Below are 22,060 nucleotides of genomic sequence, written 5' to 3'. Positions count from 1 at the left end.
GGGGGAACTGAGGGAAATCTTTATTAGTCGGGAAATTGTGTTGGGGAAATTGATGGGATTGAAGGCCGATAAATCCCCAGGGCCTGATGGACTGCATCCCAGAGTACTTAAGGAGGTGACCTTGGAAATAGCGGATGCATTGACAGTCATTTTCCAACATTCCATTGACTCTGGATCAGTTCCTATGGAGTGGAGGGTAGCCAATGTAACCCCACTTTTTAAAAAAGGAGGGAGAGAGAAAACAGGGAATTATAGACCGGTCAGCCTGACCTCAGTAGTGGGTAAAATGATGGAATCAATTATTAAGGATGTCATAGCAGTGTATCTGGAAAATGGTGACATGATAGGTCCAAGTCAGCATGGATTTGTGAAAGGGAAATCATGCTTAACAAATCTTCTGGAATTTTTTGAGGATGCTATTAGGCTGCAGAGTGACTTGGATAGGTTAGGTGAGTGGGCAAATGCATGGCAGAATAAGTATAATGTGGATAAATGTGAGGTTATCCACTTTGGTGGTAAAAACAGAGAGACAGACTATTATCTGAATGGTGACAGATTAGGAAAAGGGAAGGTGCAACGAGACCTGGGTGTCATGGTACATCAGTCATTGAAGGTTAGCATGCAGGTACAGCAGGCGGTTAAGAAAGCAAATGGCATTTTGGCCTTCATAGCGAGGGGATTTGAATACAGGGGCAGGGAGGTATTGCTACAGTTGTACAGGGCCTTGGTGAGGCCACACCTGGAGTATTATGTACAGTTTTGGTCTCCTAACTTGAGGAAGGACATTCTTGCTATTGAGGGAGTGCAGCGAAGATTCACCAGACTGATTCCCGGGATGGCGGGACTGACCTATCAAGAAAGACTGGATCAACTGGGCTTGTATTCACTGGAGTTCAGAAGAATGAGAGGGGACCTCATGGAAACGTTTAAAATTCTAACGGGTTTAGACAGGTTAGATGCAGGAAGAATGTTCCCAATGTTGGGGAAGTCCAGAACCAGGGGTCACAGTCTGAGGATAAGGGGTAAGCCATTTAGGACCGAGATGAGGAGAAACTTCTTCACCCAGAGAGTGGTGAACCTGTGGAATTCTCTACCACAGAAAGTAGTTGAGGCCAATTCACTAAATATATTCAAAAGGGAGTTAGATGAAGTTCTTACTACTCGGGGGATCAAGGGTTATGGCGAGAAAGCAGGAAGGGGGTACTGAAGTTTCATGTTCAGCCATGAACTCATTGAATGGCGGTGCAGGCTAGAAGGGCTGAATGGCCTGCTCCTGCACCTATTTTCTATGTTTCTATGTTTCTATCAAAGTTGTAATAGAAAAACATTTAGAAACAAGAACAGTCAGCACAGATTTCAAAAGGGAAGGTAATGCTTGACCAACCTTATTGAATTCTTTGAAGAAGTAGCAGAAAGGGTAGATAAGGGTAATGCAATAGATGTAATATATTTGGATTTTCAAAAGGCCTTTGATAAGGTATCGCATAGTAGACTCATGACTAAGGTCAGAACATGTGGAGTCAGGGGACAAGTAGCAGAATGGATAGTAAAAGTCTAAATACTACAGATGCTGAAACTCTGAAATATAAAGCTGGAAATACTCAGCAGGTCAAGCAGCATCTGTGGAGAGAGAATGGATAGCAAGCTGGCTACAAAACAGAAAACAGAGCGTATCAGACTGGCAAAAGATGAGAAGCGGTGTTCCACAAGGATTGGTGCTGGAACCACTGTTCACCTTTTAAATTAATGATTTGGCCTCGTGATTCGGAAGTATCATTTCAAAATTTGTGGATGGCACCAAAATGGAGGGGGGGTGAGGTGGAATGTAGTTAATACAGAGGAGGACTGCAACAAAATACAGGATGAAATGAATACACTTGCAGAATGACGTGTAATTGGCAAATCAACTTCAATATAGATAAGTGTGAAGTGGTACATTTTGGTAGGAAGAATAAGGAGGTCACATACTCCTTGGAAAATAAGTGTCTAAATGGGGTAGAGGAACAGAGGGATCTGGGGATACAGATACACAAATCACTAACAGTAGTGAGGCAGGCTAATAAGGCCATAAAAACAGCACACTAAGCACTGAGGTTCTTTGCCAAAGGGATTTCATTGAAAAGCAGAGAAATTATGTTAAACTTGTACAGAACCTTGATTAGACCACACCTAGAGTACTGTGAACAGTTCTGGCCTCCATATTCCAAAAAGGATATTGAGGCACTGGAGAAGGTGCAAACATGATTTCCGAGAATGATATTAGAACTGGAAGGTTATACCCATCAGGAGGGATTGAACAGGCTGGGGCCCATTCTCCCTCCCTCCCTCTTTTTTCTTTTCTTTCCCGGTGAAGCGAAGAGCTGGTCAATCGGAAAAAATCTGTCGGCAATTGAAGCCGGTCCGACAGATCTATCCGCGGTGCACTTTTGTCAGACTGTATAATGGCCCATGAACACTGTTTACCCGCGTATCTGGGGCGACTCTGCCATCATGGTCTCTTCCAAAGTCTGATGCAATCTGTGTTCTAGAGCAGAGCTGTAAACTTGTAAGCGGTGTGGTGTCAGCATATCAGAATGTAAGTGTTCCTTGTTGCCTGGAGACAGGTGATGCAGCTCAGAAACAGGACTGGAAAATTCCACTTTCTAATCAGGCAATTGTGTTCCAGTTTTGTCAGCTTGAAAGTAATCTCACTGTATCTGTCTCTCTGCAGACATTCATTGTTTCTTTATCTCTTCTGCATTTTATTTTACTTGTTCATCGGGTGTGGATGACACAGGCAAGGCCACACTTATTACCCACCCCTGGTTGCTCTGAGAAAATGGTGGTAAACCTTCTTGAACTGCTGCAGTGTTTGTAGTGATGGTGCTTCAATGATTGTACCAAATGGGAATTCCAGGATTTTGGTCCAGCAGCGATAAAGGAGCAACAGGATTGTGTGTAACTTGGAGGTGATGGTGTTCTTATGATGCTGTTGTTATTCTTGTTCCTCTTGGTTGAGATCTCGTGGCTGAGAAGTGATGACAAAGTAAGCTCGGTAAATCTGTTGCAGCTTTTTCCTATTCCATTGGCAAGCTCATATTTGTCACAATGTCTATCTTATTTATTTCTTACAAGTTTTAATGTTAAGCTATTCTTGCAAAGGGAAAAGTGAATTTTGGCATTTTAAAAATGTGTACTCTGCACTGGAGACTAACTTTTAAAATGAATTACCTTCAGATACTGTTCAGATAGTCATGAACACTTTGCACTAATAATGGTGCCAGAGCCCACAAGACCAAGCTCATGATAGGCAGGACGAAGTTTGGTATCAGTGATAGAAACATAGAAACATAGAAAATAGGTGCAGGAGTAGGCCATTCGGCCCTTCGAGCCTGCACCACCATTCAATAAGATCATGACTGATCATGCAACTTCAGTACCCCATTCCTGCTTTCTCTCCATACCCCTTGATCCCTTTAGCCGTAAGGGCCACATCTAACTCCCTTTTGAATATATCTAACGAACTGACCGCAACAACTTTCTGTGGTAGAGACAACTTTACATGGATGTTTGATTATCTCGGTTAACACTGCAGATTTCACACTTAAATGAAACAATTTTGCTCCAGAGCTTGTAATGTGATTGTGGCTTGTATTCATTACACTATATCAGTTTACTCCTTTAGAAATTCTTCCACTTCACCAGTAGCCCCTTGTTGGATATTCCAGATATGTGATTTTCGCACCCAACCAACCCTTAATGCCTCACCACAGTAGTGTGCCTGAAATTGTCAGCCCAGTGGTCAAATACATGCTCCAGTGCTGGGGTGATGCATATTGTTGTTCCAGTTTGCTGTACCACTGCTGAATCAGCATATTCAAAAAGTTCTTACGATTTGCATCGAGTGCATTCGTCATCGGGTACAGCTTATGTTAGATTCTTCACTCTACCTCAATAACAGGTTATATATTCCTTACTGTCGTAGCACATTTAATACCTCATACCGTTATTTTGCTGTGAAGTCAGGTTCTTAAGCTTGCACTTCAGTGCTGATGGAGTGCTGCACTATCGGACGTAAAATTGAGGCCCCGTTTGCCCTCTCAAGTGGACATAAAAAGATCCCACGGCACTATTTGAAAAAGAGCAGGGTGCTACTGGGCAATATTTATCCCTCAACCAACATCACTAAAACAGATTATCTGGTCATTCATTTTATTGCCGTTAGTGGGAGCTTCCTGTGCGCAAATTGGCTGCCGCGTTTCTTATATTACAACAATGACTACACTTCAAAAATACTTCATTGCATGCAACACATTTTGTGACGCCTTGAGGTCATGAAATGCGCTGTAGAAATGCAAGTCTTTTTTTCTTTGTTCTGACTTCTTAAGGTGGTTGGTTAGACACTGTAAAGCTGCAGCAGTTAGCAAACTCCCTGTTCTCACGCTGTTGTAAAAACACAAGCCGCGTTGGAATGGGAGACCACTGATCTGGTGAGCTGCTGCCAGAGTCATTAGCACCACTTGTACCTGACTGTTAAGTATCGAATATCTCCACGAGGCTAAGTACGGTGAGCTAGTTCAGGCATGACTTTACTCCAGTTTATTTATTCGCAAAGTGAGGATTCAACATGGCTGCCAACATTATATAAACGGCTTGCACATGTCTGCCAGTGACCATTAGGGCTCCGACAGTTGCGCCCTCTGTTGGCAGGTAAAACCCAGTAAACATAATTCCCCCCAAAGTCCTTGGTACAGGTTGTATTTACAAGTTGAGACAGTCTGGGGCCTTCCGCTCCCTGGTTGATCTTCTCAGTTCGAACCCAAGTTTGGGTGAGTTAGTAGGACCATTGCTGCATTGCGGAGCAGTCGGTCTGACAGGACTGTCGGGGATGGTAGGTTCAACTTTGTGAATGACGCAAGGGTCAACTGTTTGTTGGATGTGCGTTGGTTGGTCGATGATTTGTTCTGGGTTGTCTGTGAATCACAGTTTGTTTTGGTCGATGTGCCTCTTGCACGTTTGGCCATTTAACAGTTTGACTACAAACACCCTGTTTCCCTCATTGGCCAAAACCATGCCAGCAACCCACTTTGGATCATCACCATAATTCAGGACAAACACAGGGTCATGAACAGCAATGTCACATGATACGGCCGTGCGATCACGGTACCATTGCTGCCGTTGCCTTCTGGTTTCGACGTGATCATTGAGATCTGGGTGTACAAGGGAGAGCCTGGTTTTGGGGCCTCTCTTCATTAGCAGCTTGGCAGGAGGGACCCCGGTGAGCGAGTGGGGTCTCGTCCGGTAACTGAGCAGAATGCGGGACAAGCAGGTCTGTAGGGAGCTGTGAGTCACGCGTTTTAGGCTCTGCTTAATGGTTTGGACAGCCCACACCGCTTGACCGTTAGACGCGGATTGGAAAGGGGCAGACCTGACATGCTTGATGCCATTATGGGTCATTAACTCGTGGAACTCCAAACTGATGAAACACGGTCCGTTGTCGCTGACAAGAACGTCGGGCAGGCCATGGGTGGCGAACATGGCCCAGAGGCTTTCAATAATGGCTGTAGATGTGCTGGATAACATGATTACGCATTCAATCCATTTGGAGTAAGCATCCACTACCACTAAAAACATTTTGCCGAGAAAGGGGCCGGCAAAGTCTATGTGGAACCTTGACCACAGACTCAGCGGAGCCTCCACAGGTGCGTTACTCAGTTGCATGCAAGTGTTGCACTGATGCACGCATGACTCCAAGTCCAAGTCAATGCCGGCCACCAAACGTGAGACCTGGCAATGGCCTTCATCATGACAATGCCTGGGTGGGTACTGTGTAAATCTCGCACAAAAGTTTCCCTGCCTTTTTTTGGCATAACAACATGATTACCCCATAACAGACAATCAGACTGAATAGACAATTCATCTTTGCAGCGGCTATAAGGCTTAATTTCATTCTACATTTCCCTGGGAATGGCAGACCAATTTCCATTTAGGAGACACCTTTTTACGCTTGACAGTACAGGATCCTGGATGGTCCAGGTCCTAATTTGGCGAGCCATGACGAGTGATCCCTCGCTCTCGAAGGCATCCATGACCTGCAGCAAGTCTGCAGGCTGTAGCATTTCCACCCCGGTTGTGGGCAATGGTAGCTGGCTAAGCAAGTTGTTGAGGCCAATTCACTAAATATATTCAAAAAGGAGTTAGATGAAGTCCTTACTACTAGGGGGATCAAGGGGTATGGCAAGAAAGCAGGAATGGGGTACTGAAGTTGCATGTTCAGCCATGAACTCATTGAATGGCAGTGCAGGCTAGAAGGGCCGAATGGCCTACTCCACCTATTTTCTATGTTTCTATGTTTCTAAGCACATCAGCACAGTTTTCAGTGCCTGTTCTGTGGCGGATGACATAATCATAAGCGGATAATGTCAGTGCCCATCTTTGAATGCGGGGCGAGGCATTGGTGTTTATACCTTTACTCTCAGAAGACAATGAAATGAGTGGCTTGTGGTCTGTTTCAAGCTCAAACCGAAGCCCAAACAAGTATTGGTGCATTTTCCTAACCCCATATATTCATGCTAAAGCCTCTTTCTCTACCATACTATAGGCTCTTTCAGCCTTAGACAGACTTCTGGACGCGTATGCAACTGGTTGGCTTGCTGGAGCACACAACCGACCCCATATGATGAGGTGTCGCAGGCCAGCACTAACCACTTACATGGGTCATAGTGTACTAGTAATTTATTGGAACATAGCAGGTTCCTGGCCTTCTCAAAGGCTCTGTCTTGAGATTTGCCCCAAAACCCAGTCGTTACCCTTTCTCAGCAACATGTGCAAGGGCTCAAGCAATGTGCTCAAACTAGGTAGAAAGTCACCGAAATAGTTGAGAAGACCCAGGAACGAATGCAGCTCCGTCACACTCTGGGGTCTGGGTGCATTCTTGATGGCCTCTGTCTTCGAGTCTGTCAGCCTGATGCCATCTGCTGCAATCTTTCTCCCCAGGAATTCGACTTCTGGTGCCATGAAAATGCACTTGGAGCATTTTAGCCTGAGTCCCACTCTGTCCAGACAACGTAGAACTTCTTCCGGGTTGTGCAGGTGTTCGGTGGCGTCGTGACCGTTGATCAAGATGTCATCTTGGAACACGACGGTTCTCGGAATGGACTTCAGCAAATTCTCCATGTTTCTCTGAAATATGGCTGCCGCCGAGCGAATTCTGAAAGGGCATCTGTGGTATATAAACAGTCCTTTGTGCATGTTGATGCATGAGTTTTTTTGACAATTCGACAAGCTCCTGTGTCATGTAAGCGGAGGTCAGGTCAAATTTGGTGAATGATTTTCCCCCCCGCTAGCGTTGCAAACAGGTCATCAGCCTTGGGTAACGGGTAGTGATCCTGTATCGAGACTCGGTTGATCGTTACTTTGTAGTCACCGCAGATCCTGACCATGCCATCACTTTTCAACACCGGGACAATTGGACTGGCCCATTTGCTGAACTCGATTGGTGTTATGATTCCTTCTGGTTGAAGTCAGTCCAGTTCAATCTCGACTTTCTCCCTCATCATGTACGGAACCGCCCGAGCCTTGTGATGGATGGATCTTGCATCTGGGCCTAGGTGGACCTGCACCTTGGCTCCCGTGAAGTTGCCGACGCCTGGTTCGAACAACGAGGGAAACTTGCTCAGCACTTGAGCACACGAAGCGTCATTCACTGATGATAAGGCTTTAATATCGTTCCAGTTCCATTTAATTTTCTTAAGCCAACTCCTGCCGAACAGTGTTGGGCCATTGCCTGGAACGATCCACAACGATAAATCATGCACAGCTCCATCGTCCGGTAACTTTATTGCCACACTGCCAATGACTGCTGTGAGCTCTTTGGTGTAGGTATGCAGCTTTGCATTGATTGGGCTCAGTTTGGTTCATTTTGCCTTAGTGTCCCACAGCTTTTCGAAAGTCCTCTGGCTCATTATTGACTGACTCGCACCCGTGTCCAATTCCATGGTTACTGGAACCCCATTTAATTTAACTTCCAGCATTATCGGAGGACTTTTGGTAAAAGAATGTAACCCCATACTCTTCTTCGTCCTGTATCTCGGGTTGAGTTGCCTGTGCCGCTTGATCCACGCTGGATCGATCAATAGAGTGTTGCAGCACGCTTGCTCGGTTTGCTGAAGGTGCCCCATTGTTGCACAGCCTTTGCACACATATTGCTTGAATCAGCATTGATGGGCCCGATGATAGCCCCTGCAACGCCAACAAGGCGAGATTTGATTCACGCCCAATGGCGGACTTTGAACAGTTTCAGGTGAGTAGGCCCTGCCATGTGCAGTTCTGCCTGCCGACAATATTATTTTATGCACAGTACTTGCCAGTGAGTTTCGATGCTGGGAAGATATCTGTTTCGAGTTTTCGTCCGTGGACATGCATGCCTGGGCGATCGTGACAGCCCTGCTCAGGTCTCGAGATTCAGCAGCCAGCAGCTTTCGAAGGATGACCTCGTGGCCAATGCCAAGCATGGAAAAGTCCCACAGCATTTCTTCCAATGCAGCTCCGAAGTTGCACGGCCCAGCGAGACGTCTCAGGTTGGTGACAAATTCCACCACGTCCTGGCCCTCGGAGCGATTGTGCGTATAGAAACGATACCGCGCCATGATGATGCTTTCCTTCGATTTAAAGTGGTTCCGAACCAGTGTACACAATTCATCGATTGTCTTAGCCGTTGGTCTAGTCGGTGAGAGTAGATTCTTGATAAGGCCATAAATATTTGATCCACAAATGGTGAGGAGAACTGCCCCAGCGCTTAATTGTGTCATCGGTTCCTTCCAATCCGTTGGCTACGAAGTACTAGTCGAGACAATCAGTGAAATCCTCCCAGTCTTCCCCTACCACGAATCTCTCCAAAATTACAACATACATGGTTGCGTGAAAGTTCGTATTTTTAACTTGTCGCCAATTGTTAAGTATCGAATAACTCCACGAGGCTAAGTACGGTGAGCTAGTTCAGGTATGACCTTACTCCAGTTTATTTATTCTCAAAGTGAGGTTACAACATGGCTGCCATCCTTATATACACGACTTGCACATGTCTGCCATTGACCATTAGGACTCCGACAGTCACGCCCTCTGGTGGCAGGTAAAACCCAGTTAACATACATAACACTGACAATCAATGGGGAACAGCACTGGGTCAAAAAAGAAATGGGCCGACAGCAGCAGGAGGTCAGTGCAGGACCGATCTCTCAGTGTGTGCAGCAGAGTAAAAGAGGCTTTATTCATTCCACTCGAAATACAGCAACTGTCAGAGACTGAAGTTTTATCCCGTGATTCGGCCTGGGCGTATCAGGTGTCAGCCATGGCTCAGTGGTAGCACTCTCGCCTCTGAGTCAGAGTGGGCGAGAAATTCGGTGGTTTAGCGCCAGGGAGGGGCACTAAGGAGCCGCTAAACACCGAGCACCATGCTGTCAGCTCCTGCCCTGAACTTCAGTCAAGGTTTCTTCTCGTGGCTCGGTGTGAAATGTATTTGTTTTGTCTTATAACACTCCAGTAAAGCGCCTTGGGACGTTTTATTACGTTAAGGGTGCTATATAAATACAAGTTGTTGTTGTAGCGCCTCAAAGCGGGCGATACCGAATTTCTAGCCCCACATGTTGAAGATCCACTCCACAATCATGGGCACATAATCCAGGCTAACACTCCAGTGCAGGTGCTGCCTTTCGGATGAGATGTTAAACTAAGACCCCCTCGGGTTGATTTAAAAGATCCCTCGTTACGACTTGAAGAGCAGGGAAGTTCTCCCTGGTGTCCTGGGCAACATTTATCCGTCGACCAACACCAAAAACACAAGATCTGGACATAACTCATTATTTTTTGTGGGACCTTGCAATGTACAATTTGGCGTTACCTAAATTACACCTCAAAAATTACTTCATTGGTTGTAAAGTGCTTTGGGACGTCCTGAGGTTGTGAAGGACACGATAGAAATGTATTTTTTCAATTCCGGCCAGCTCTCTCGGGTGGGAGTGCAATATGCTAACCCGTTGCACCCTGCGATGGATAAGCTGCTGATACAAAGATAGTTAAAACTCTGGATTTATTTAGTCACTCGTTATCATAGATTCCGAATGATTAATGTAAGTAAATTATTTCAATTAAAAAAAAAATTGTTTTCCTGCTTTTATTTGTGCATTCTTCTTAAATCCAGGTAGATGTATCTGATCGAAGGGACTGACTCTAAACTGCAAATCAGTATTCCGCTCTGCACTGCCTGTAATTTGGTTCAACTGTTAGCAATTCCACACTGGAGTTACAGCAGCTGTTAGGATTTCTGTCTTCCATTGCTCTGCCCTAGTAATGTACTGTTCCTGCCTGCCTGCAGTCAGTAATGATTGACAGGCTTGCATTGTAATAGGACAAGGGATTTGTGTTATTTTACATCAGAGGTTACATGTGGCGTCTGTAAATAGAATTTATTTATCATTTTTGTGAAAATTGTTTTTACTGTATGATCAAACTACAGTAATTTAACATGTCATTCTTTGATTTTTTTGTCACCTTTTTGGCCTATGTAAATATGTGGGTCAAAAAAGTATGTTTAAACATTTGGTTTTTCTCACCCTCACATTTTTAATGTATTTTTTTTTTCTTCTCGCCCTCTTTTTAGGTCTCCCCATGCCACACACCATTCCCCGGGCAAAAGGGCAAGGTAGGTGATGTGCTCCCAGGCCTTAGCCACTGCCGCTCTTAAACCAGCTACTGGGTGGTGTGTGAAAGCAGTCTTGAGCTGACTCAGTCAATGACTTTCAATCTCTCTCACTCCCTCCCTCTGGGGAATTCACCTGATTCCTAGCTGCCTAGTTGTGGGGTGGGGAGGCTGGCGATGCACATGACTGCTTGTGGTCTTGTAGGGATTGGGGAGATGTACATACATGTGCCAGCTAGTGGCTCAGTGGGTAGAACTCTCACCTCTGAGTCAGAAGGTTGTGGGTTCAAGTCCCACTGCAGGAACTTGAGCATAAAAATCTCGGCTGATACTCCAGTGCAGTGCGTTAAACCGAGGCCCTGTCTGCTCTCTCAAGTGGACTATTTTGAAGAAGAGCAGGTGAGCTCTCCCCAGTGTCGGACAATATTTATCCCTCATTCAACATAACAAAAAAAACAGATTATCTGGTCATTATCACATTGCTGTTTGTGGGAGCTTGCTGTGTGCAAATTGGTTGCTGCATTTCCTACATTACAACAGTGACTGCACTCCAAAAGTACTTCATTGGCTGTAAAGCGCTTTGAGATGTCAGCTGGTTGTGAAAGGCGCTATATAAATCCAAGTCTTTCTTTACTAATCCACCACTGCTGCCAATATCACTAAGCTATTAACTGGCGGGGCATTATTGTAGTGGGCGATTGAGCTGCTCCAGTTATTTCCGTACCCTTTTTCTCTTTCACCCTCCTGCCCAGCTCCTCACCTGAGAAATGCTTAACACTGCCGCTTTGCCAAGGAATTGGATACCCCTTTCACAGAGCCAGTACAGACAGGCACGATGGGTCGACTGGCCCCCTTCTGTGCTATATCATTCAATGATTCTATGAATGGTGAACTCACTCATCAAAGGCGGTCAAATTTCCTCCCCAATATTCTCACCTTTTCCGCCATTGCTTCTGAACGCCCGAGTCACAGCTGGGCTGCTGTTCCATTGGATCCAGCACCCATTTGGTGCCCTTTCTCTTGTGTTGGAGCCTGGAACCTGAGTGTTGGCAGGATATTTGACTGTAGGTGGCATCACAGCCAAGCCCAGTTTATGTCCATATAGGAGTACTGGATAGAAAGCAGGAATGAAAATCCTGCCTGATTTCCACCGCCCCCACCTTACCTAACAGATGCTAAGGCCAATTGTAAAAAAAAAAAGAGGTGGGAAAGAAAGAACCTGCACTTATTATAGTGTCTTTCACAATCTCAGGATGTCCCAAAGTATCCAATGAAATACTTTTGAAGTATAGTCCCTGTTTTACTGTCGGAAGAGCGGCAGCCAGTTTGTTCACATCAATCTCCCACAAACAGTAATGAACAGATAATCTGTTTTTGGTGTTGGTTGAGGGATAAATATTGGTCAGGACAGCGAGGAGAACTCCTTGCTCTTCTTGAAATAGTGCCAGGGAATCTTTTACGTCCATCTATCTGAGAGAGCAGACGGGGCTTCGGTTTAACATCTCATCCGACAGACTGAACCCACAATCTTCTGACTCGGAGGAGAGAGTGCTACCCACTGAGCCATGGTAAATGCTCTTGCGGCGCTCAACTGCTGCCCTTGATGAAGTTAGCAAACCTAGCACTGACTGGGGATCGTACCTGACATCTTTTGGCCTGTGTGACTAAATGCATTTACCCATGAAGCCTTTAGAGACCCCTGGTGATGAGATTTGTCAGGAAGCGAGCACTTTGCTGATTATGCTGCTGGGCTGTGGAACTGCAGAGGGTTTCATTTGGTTCGAAGGCTTTTCAAAGTGGATGTGCTTAATTTATATCGCTGATACAAAAATAAAAATTCCGAGCACTTCCTTTCCACGCGGCGTAAATGTTCCCAGGGTATTTTGTGACTGTTGCTGTGCCAAATAATAATTATAGATCTAAATTCCCAGAAATTACGAGTTCCCTGGAAAAGAAAAACTGATTCAAATCTATTGTGTTTCGGAAATGTTAAGTACAATTGGAAAAAAAAGAAAGACTGACATTTATATAGTGCATATCATGACCACCGGACGTCCCAAAGCACTTGAAGTGTAGTCATTGTTGTAATGTAGGAAACACGCAGCTAATTTGTGCACAGCAAGCTCCCACAAATGACCATATAATCTGTTTTTGTTATCTTGATTGAGGGAGTTATCCCCCTTCAAAATAGTGCCATGGGATCTTTTGCGTCCATTTGAGAGAGCAGACGGGGTCTCATCCGAAAAACAGCGTAGCACTCCCTCAGCACTGCACTGGAGTGTCAGCCTACATTTTTATGCACAAGTTCCTGGAGTGGGACCTGAACCCACAACCTTCTGACGCAGAAGCGAGAGTGCTACCCACTGAGCCACGGTTGACACTGGAGAGATCATAGTGTCAGAGTATTGTCATTTCTGTGAAATCAAAGTTATCACCTGTGATTGACAAGCATCCGTATTAAACTTAGACCAACAGAGAAAGATAGCAGGCTCTGTATTACAAACTTTAAAGAAAGAACTTGCTTATCTATAGCAACTTTCACAAACCCAGGATGCCCCAAAGTGCTTCACAGCCAATTAAGTACTTTTGAAGTATAGTCACTGTATTAATGTAGGAATAAAACATTAACTGGTGGGAATTTCAAAATGGAATGGAAATAGGCCCCATCCCACTTTTATCTCTTTCCCCTCCCCTTGTGTCACAATTTTGTGGATTTTGTTGATTTTTGTAATATTCGTTGTGTAGTGGAGGAGAGGAAATGCAGTTTTAGTTATTAGCTATATTTAATGATTATTTTGTGCAGTTATACATACTATAGGTTATATTTTCCATCTATTGACTAGGAACAGCAATTGCCTGTGTTTATTAGCGCATGTTGAGGTGTGAGTTTGGCTGCAGTTGTGATTGCAGAGAAGTCAAAGTATATTGTGGCATGAGTATGGTTTGTAGGTGTACTGTAGTTGGAATCGAGTGCTCAAAAACCCACACCAGGTGATCCTTCAGCTGTCTGTATTTCTCATGTTCACAGATGTCCTGGTCTGACCACCTAACCTTTTCTCTGGATCCTCACTTCCCATTTATTGGAACCCTGGTGTGGGTTTCAGTATTAAACATGGACGAAGTGGCATATGTATGGGGAAACATTTGTCCTTTGGCTGTTGTTACATTACAGGTACTGGTTTGAGAAAAAATACAACTCACTCCTCAGGATCCAAGACAATGTCCCTCGGGCTCTCCAATAGCATTTAAAATTAAGTTTAAAACAAATTGTCTGGACATTTTTTAAATTTGCAGCAGATGAATAGTGGTTGGTTACCCCCTCGATGAGGTCTCACACGTGCCTAAATGTGATTTGGGCAAGTTGGCAATCAAATTACATTAAACAGCTTTGCACCAGTACAAGGCCTAAAAGCATATAATATAATTTGCCCATTGTTAACCTAATTTGAATTAGTCTTATTCATAACCCTGCTGATGATTTTTAAAATAAAATGTTACATTTCGCAAAAGAAACCACGGGGGAAGATTTCTATGTGCCAACAACAGAGTGATCAAAGCACAAGGGTTTGCTCTGGTCGCTGTGTGTTAGTGATATTGGGGTCAAGTTTCGGGCCGCGCCTAGAACGGCACAGCCCCGCGAGCCACGCCTTATTTCCGCGCTCAAAACCGCGCCTAAAACTTACCTTGGTATTCTCCCCGCTGCTGGAACGATCCAGGCCCTCGGCATGGCGCAGCACAAGCTGCGGGGGCGGGGCCAGGTCCCGACGCTGAAAGCCGTGCCGGGACCTCTGCACATGTGCGCTAGAGTGTGTGTGCATGTGCAGTAGCTCCAGGCACTCGAGGTTGTGTGGGAGGGGCCCGAAGCACGCCGCCCCTAGCTCTGGCCGAATGGGCTCACTGGGGCGGTGAAGTTCGGACTGGATCTCCCTCCTCTTCAGCTCCCAACCCCTCCCCCATTCAGCTGCCACTCCCGGTCCGGCTCTCTCCCGCCCCCCCCCCACAGCTCCCGCTCCCGGTCCGGCTCTCTCCCGCACCCCGCCCCCCCCCCCCCTGCTCCCGGTCCGGCTGTCCCTCCGTTCAGCTCCGGCTCCCCCCGCCCCTTCAGGTCCGGTCCACCTCCCCTCCCCCTCGCCACGTCTTCGGCGGGGCCCGCCCGGCATCTTGCTGGGGGCGGGCCCCGCCCGAAGTCTTCGGCCCGGCCTGTTCAGCCTCCCTCCCTCTCCTCTGTCCCCTCTCTTTCCCCCCCCCCCATCTCTCCCTCCTCTCCCCCCCATCCCCTCCCCCATCCCTCCTCCTCTCCTCGCCCCCCCTTCCCTCTCCTCGACCCCCCCCTCCCTCCCTCCTCTGCCCCCCATCCCTCCCTCCTCTCCCCCCCATCCCTCCCTCCTCTCCCCCCTCCCTCTCCTCACCCCCCTCCCTCTCCTCGACCCCCCCTCTCCTCTCCCCCCCATCCCTCCCTCCTCTCCCCCCCTCCCTCCCTCCCTCTCCTCTCCCCCCTCCCTCTCCTCTCCCTCCACCCCCCATCCAACCCCCCCTCCCCCCCCATCCAACCCCCCTTCCCCCCTCATCCAACCCCCCTTCCCCCCTCATCCAACCCCCCTTCCCCCCTCATCCAACCCCCCTTCCCCCCTCCTCTCCCTCCCCCCATCCCTCGCTGTCAGAAACACAGAAACACAGAGACACTGACAGACGGAGAGAGAGAGATACTGACAGACAGAAAGAGACGCTGACAGAGACAGAGAGAGACACATTTGCCGGGGGGGGGGGGGGGGCCGTCCCAGCATGCTGTTGGAGGGCTCCCGTTGCTGCAGTCGGTGAGTAGAAACGTAATTTTTTATTTATTGATTTAAAAAAAAAATTTTTTTATTTTTTATTAATTTTTTTTGATTGATTTATGGGTTGATTTCACTGCCTAAACTTGCAAAACAGGCGTAAGTGGCTGGACACGTCCCCTTTTGAAAATGAAACTGTTCTAACTGACTCGAACTGAAGAAAACTAAATGCCAAGAATTGCAATTTCTAAGATACTCCATTCTAAACTAGTTACTCCAAAAAATTAGGAGCAACTCAGGCCGAAACTTGACCCCACTGTGCTGAAAGCACGAGGGTGTCCTCTGGTCGCTGTGTGTTAGTGATCAAAGCACCAGGGTGGCTTTTGGCCGCTACATGCTGATAATATTGTAATCATATTGGGACGGTTTTCAGTGTGTTGGTGACATTGTAATCACAGTAGCTGCAAGAAACCTTACCACTGTGTTAGTGATTTTGTAATCATAGCAGGAAGATTTCCTCTGATCACTATTTCTAGCTGAGTTGTAAATACACGAGTTTAGCACATTTTTACAATTCCCGTATAAGTAGCGAACATAGGGAATCTCTTCCTCCATGTTCCAGCACTGCACCTTGATGGGGTTTCCTTCCTCACCACCAGCTACAGCATAAGGCAATTTACTTTTGAAGTAGAGCTACAGAGTACATGCTAATTTATTGTGCCACAAGATGCTGGAGCTAGCAGCAGTCTCACGGGATATTTACTCAAAGTGCAGGTGCAGAACTGCACGATCAGCCCCACAGTTCATGGTGTATAACAGTTATTGTACCAGGGTTGCGCACCATTTTAAATTGTGCTTCTTTTCCAATCTGTCACGACTCACTGCTTACCTCAGCTGCTCCCCAGTTGTCTTGCTCAGAAAATATAATTCACCAGCTCAGTGTTTCATAATTATCTTAATAATTTACGTTGCACATTTTCTTCTTGCAAATTCTCAAATCTAGTACAGGTCCCTTACTAGCGTCGAGGTTGCAAGAAACCTCCAAGAGCACACATGTCTTGGCTCAGTGGTCGCACTCTTGCCTCTGAGTCAGCAGGTTGAGGGTTCGAGTTCCATTTCAGACACAAGAGCACAAAATCGAGGCTGAGACATTTTCCTGTATCATTTCTCCTCTGCACCTTCAGTACTCTGCTTGATTCTCCACTGTATTATGAAACTGACATTTGTCATAAGCTTCCTTTTTCTGTTTTATTTTAATCTCAACTTCTTTAGTCATCCAGGAAGCTCCGGATTGAATTCCATTTGCCACTGTTCTGCCCACCCGACTAGACTATTGATATCTTCCATGCAGTCTACAGCTTTCTTCTTCATTATCAACCACACAGCCAATTTTTGAATCATCTGCAAACTTCTTAATCATACCCCCTACATTCAAGTCTAAATCATTCATATATACCACAAAAAGCAAGTGACCCAGTACTGAGCCCTGCGGAACGCCACTGGAAACAATCTTCCAGTCACAAAAACACCCATCGACCATTACTCTTTGCTTCCTGTCTCCTGTCTCAGCTAATTTTGGATCCAACTTGTCACTTTGCCTTTGATCCCATGGGCCTTTACTTTCGTAACCAGTCTGCCATACTGGACCTTATCAAAAGTGAGTGGGCAAGAATTTGGCAGATGGAGTATAATGTTGGAAAGTGTGAGATCGTGCACTTTGGCAGAAAAAAAATCAAAGAGCAAGTTATTATTTAAATGGAGAAAGATTGCAAAGTGCTGCAGTACAGCGGGACCTGGGGGTACTTGTGCATGAAACACAAAAGGATAGTATGCAGGTACAGCAAGTGATCAGGAAGGCCAATGGAATCTTAGCCTTTATTGCAAAGGGGCTGGAGTATAAAAGCAAGGAAGCCTTGTTACAGCTGTACAGGGTATTGGTGAGGCCATACCTGGAATGCTGCGTGCAGTTTTGGTTTCCATATTAACGAAAGGATATAGTTGCTGTGGAGACAGTTCAGAGAAGGTTCACTAGGTTGATCCCGGGGATGAGTGGGTTGACTTATGAGGAAAGGTTGAGTAGGTTGGGCCTCTACTCATTGGAATTCAGAAGAATGAGAGGTGATCTTATAGAAACGTATAAGATTATGAAGGGGCTTGACAAGGTGCATGCAGAGAGGATGTTTCCACTGATGGGGGAGACTAGAACTAGAGGGCATGATCTTAGGATAAGGGGCCCCCCATTTAAAACAGAGATGAGGAGAAATTTCTTCTGTGAGGGTTGTAAATCTTTGGAATTCGCTGCCTCAGAAAGCAGTGGAAGCTGGGACATTAAATAAATTTAAGACAGAAATAGAATTAAATGATAAGGGGTTATGGGGAGCGGGCAGCGAAGTGGAACTGTGTCCATGATCAGATCAGTCATGATCTTATTGAATGGCAGAGCAGGCTCGAGGGGCCTGTTTGGAAAGCTTGTTTAAAATTTTGCATCACCACCTCCGTTGTGTAAAAAGGGATAGACGGAGTAATTACAGGCCAGTCAGCCTAACCTCAGGGGTGGGAATATTATTGGAAAAAATTCTGAGGGACAGGATAAATCTTCATTTAGAAAGTCACGAATTAAGCACAGACAGTCAGCATGGACTTGTTAAGGGAAGGTCGTGTCTAACTAACTAACAGTCCATGCTGACTGTCTGTGCTTAATTCATGTCTTTCTAAATGAAGATTTATCCTGTCCCTCAGAATTTTTTCCAATAATATTCCCACCACTGAGGTTAGGCTGACTGGCCTGTAATTACTCCGTCTATCCCTTTTTACACACCGGAGGTGGTGATGCAAAATTTCAAACAAGCTTTCCAAACATCGGTGAAAAATCATATATTCTATGCATTTATATTATCGCTAGAGGATTTCCAGTGGCGTTGACCACAGTAAGTCAGGCAAGGGAAGAAGTGTTATACCACGTAATGCACAATTTATTATTCTGCTGCTAAGATGGCGCTGAGTCCCTTTAAGGTCACCAGACAGAACCTCAGACCATTCAGCATTTATTGTTTGATGAGGGAATTGTGCGGATTGGAAAATGCTTGAACATTTTAGGATGCAAATCAGAAGCACCCAGTATTGCATGACTGACTTTAAAAGAAAAGACTGCAATAAAGTATAATGTCTGGAGTATGACTCATATTGAAGTGACAGACAAAGTACCAGATAACATTGCTCACAGTGAGTTGGAGGATATGCTGGTTTCCTGCCATGTAACATATGCTATGTACGCCGAATTGCGACAGATTTTTCTGTCACAGTAACAGCGAGGTTAATGGCGTAAATGGTACAGCAACTTCTGGCGAGAGGCACATGTGTGGTTAAATGCCAATATCCAAACATTGCTGTCTGAGTTGTGCCACACTGCCATTTGCTTTGCAAAAATGACATCTCGCTGGCTGGCTTCCCATTGACATGTCGTGAAGTTGCTATATTTGCATAGCAGATACGAACGAAACTCGCTGCAAAAGTGCCCCTTTAATGATATGATAATTGTTAATTACTGTCAACCTCTCTGACACTTAAAATTAACTATTATAAGTGTGGAGTCTCAATCCTTCAGGTTTTAATTGTTTTAGGAGACTTTTTTGAATGTCAAATTTAATTTTTTTTACTTTTCCTGACTTTTTTTTCTCTTTTAATCCAATCTCTCTTTCCCTCTCTTTCTTTCTCTTCCTGTATGTGATTTAACATTTGACAGTCCTTCAATGTGAGCTACACGGCTGCTTGTCCTGTTCACCAATGTCCTAGATGCCCTGTGCCCCTTGCTGCGACGTTATCAGCTGACACTTCCGGCAACTTAGTGGGCAAGATGCAATTAGATGCCCTGTTACAGCAAACACTGGCCCAATATATTATCGGGCATTAAACTCTGGCGTTTGAATAAGTGACATTGTGCTTTTATTACAAAGTATTATGGGAGTGTTATATTCATATTTTTGTGGAATTTGTAAATCAGTGGCCTTGATTGTTTTCTGTTTGTTTCACCACTGTACTCAGTTTTATTTCTTAACTTTTCTTTTAATAAATTCCAGGATACATAGGAAGATGGTAGGGAAGGTGTTTCTGGTAGGTAAGCGACAGGTAGCACTACTGGGAAATGGGGGAGGGCATGTAGCTTAATAGTTATGGGAGGGAGGCCCAGGAGGCCTGGGAAACATGAGAGGCGGCTAATGGGATAGGGAGCAGTGGAAGCACGCTGAGGCCTGGGACTATCGAGGAAGGTTCTGGATTCTTGGGTGTTGAAATAGTGGGAGGAGTGTTATGTATGTAACTATGTAATACTTGCCACCAGAGGGTCCGACTGTTGGAGTCCTAATGGTCACCTGCACACACGTGTAGGGTCAGTATAAAAGGTTGGCTGCCATGTTGTTTAGGCACTCTGGAGTTGTAATAAAGACTAAGGTCCCACTAAGTTTAGCTCACAGTTCTCAGCCTCGTGGAGTTCTTCTATACATAATAATTGGCAATGAGTAACAGAATACGAACCTTCACGCAACCATGGCTGCCGTTGGAATATTGGAGATTCATAGAGGGTGATGATTGGGAAGCCTTCGTCGAGCGTCTCAACCAGAGCTGGAAGGAGACACTAATGCGGCCAAGCGTAGGGTGGTTCTCCTCACCGTCTGTGGGCCCAAAATATATCACCTCATCAAGAATCTGCTCGCACTGACAAAACCAACGGAGAAGGTATATAGAGAGTTGTGCACTCTGGTTCGGGACCACCTCAAGCTGAAGGAGAGTATCCTCATGGCCAGGTATCGTTTTTACATGCACCATCGCTCCGGTGGCCAGGCGTGGCGGATTATGTCGGCAACCTGAGATACCTCGCGGGACCTTGCGATTTTGGAGTTGCGTTGGGGCAAATGCTGCGGGACGTTATCGTGCTTGGCATCAGTTACGAGGTCATTCTTCGAAAGCTGCTGGCTGCCGAAACCCTAGACCTGAGCAGGGCCATCGCGATCGCCTAGGCATGCATGGCCACGGACGATAACACTAAACAGATATCTTCTCAACATCAAAGCTCACCGGCAAGTACTATACATAAAATGATGTCGCTAGCAGGCTGAACTGCATATGGCAGGGCCGATACGTCTGCGGCTGCAAGAACTGTGATGACTCAGAGTCCGCCATCGGGGGTGAATGTGAATCCATTAGCACCGTGTTGGCACTGCGAAGATAATCATTGGGCCCATCAATGTCGATTCAAGCACTATGTTTGCAAAGGCTGCGCAACAATGGGGCACCTCCAGCGAATGTGCAAACGTGCTGCAACACACCATGTGGCAGAGGATGATCGATCCAGTGCGGATCACACAACACAGGCAACTCAACCCAAGGAAGAAGAGTAAGGGATACGTACCTTCACCACCAAGAGTGTTGTGTCCTTAGATGCTCTAATAATGACTCCACGAGGCAATGTGTTGTACTTGAACTATAGTGACCTTCGTCCTTTATTTGCTAACTCCAGAGTGAGGATCACACCTGGTGGCCTGCCTTTTATACTAGGCCGGGCACACCTGTACAGGTAACCGACAAGTCTCCCACTGCTGTGCCCTCTGGTGGCACACCTTGTGATAGTACCAACAGTAGCCATGTAGGATACATGACAAAGAGCCCACTTATAATGCTGAAAGTCAAATTAAATGGAGTTCCAGTATCCATGGAGTTGGATACGGGTGAGAGTCATTCAGTAATGAGCCAGAAGGCATTCGAGAAACTGTGGGGCAACCGTGTTTCACCAGCTCGGAATTCAACGAGTTTATGACCCGCAATGGTATCAAGCAGGTTAGGTCTGCTTCGTTTAAGCCCGTGTCTAACGGTCAAGAGGAGCGGGCAGTCCAAACAATCAAGCATGTCATGTATCTTACATTATTATATATAACTGTATCCTAACATGCTATACATGACTGTAATAAGATATGACCTGTAATCACCAGCATACCTTACCACCAAGGGTGCACTTGCAAGAGACAGGTATATAAGGACAGGTCTCGGGCAAGTGCAGCATTCCAGAGCTGTGAAATAAAGGTGCAGGTCCAGAATGACCTTGACTTCACTACATGCCTCGTGTGAATCTGTACTGAGGGGACAGGACTTTACAGTGGTGACGAGTTACGGGATTACAGAATCCACAGAATGGCGAACAACGGATCAGATGAAAAGTACAATGCTGGGGACAATTGGGAGGACTTTATAGAAAGGCTCCAGCAAAGCTTTGTAACCAAAGACTGGTTAGGAGACGACAAAGCAGACAAGAGAAGAGCCCATCTCTTGACCAGCTATGGCTCGAAAACATACGCTTTAATGAAGGATCTGCTGGCGCCCGAGAAACCAGCAAGCAAGTCATTTGAAGAATTGAGCACACTGATAAGAGACCACCTGAAGCCAGCGAGCAGCCGACACATGGCCAGACACAGGTTCTACAACTACAGACGCTGTGTGGGCCAGAGCATACCCGACTTTGTGGCGGAACTTCGGAGGTTGGCTAGTTTATGTGAGTTCTCTGATGAACTGAGGAGAGAAATGCTGAGAGACTTTTTCATTGAAGGAATAGGCCACGCAGGCATAT

General features: G+C 45.9%; 1 protein-coding gene across 10 annotated transcripts in view; it reads left to right on the top strand.

The window, feature by feature from the left end:
• Positions 1-22,060, top strand: part of LOC139280852 (ataxin-7-like protein 1) — a 464,769-nt gene that overhangs the window by 265,213 nt on the left and 177,496 nt on the right. For 7 of the 10 annotated variants that reach the window (XM_070900603.1, XM_070900602.1, XM_070900601.1 and 4 more), the window contains one exon: positions 10,637-10,678. The exons of the other annotated variants lie outside the window; for them this stretch is intronic. In XM_070900603.1, the coding sequence (XP_070756704.1) occupies positions 10,637-10,678 (42 nt within the window). The remainder of the gene's footprint in view (positions 1-10,636; positions 10,679-22,060) is intronic. 10 annotated transcript variants of the gene reach the window in all.

The sequence above is a fragment of the Pristiophorus japonicus genome, chromosome 15 (assembly GCF_044704955.1).
Source record: "Pristiophorus japonicus isolate sPriJap1 chromosome 15, sPriJap1.hap1, whole genome shotgun sequence".
NCBI classification, from domain to species: domain Eukaryota; kingdom Metazoa; phylum Chordata; class Chondrichthyes; family Pristiophoridae; genus Pristiophorus; species Pristiophorus japonicus.
This window is presented reverse-complemented; position numbering and strand designations above follow the sequence as displayed.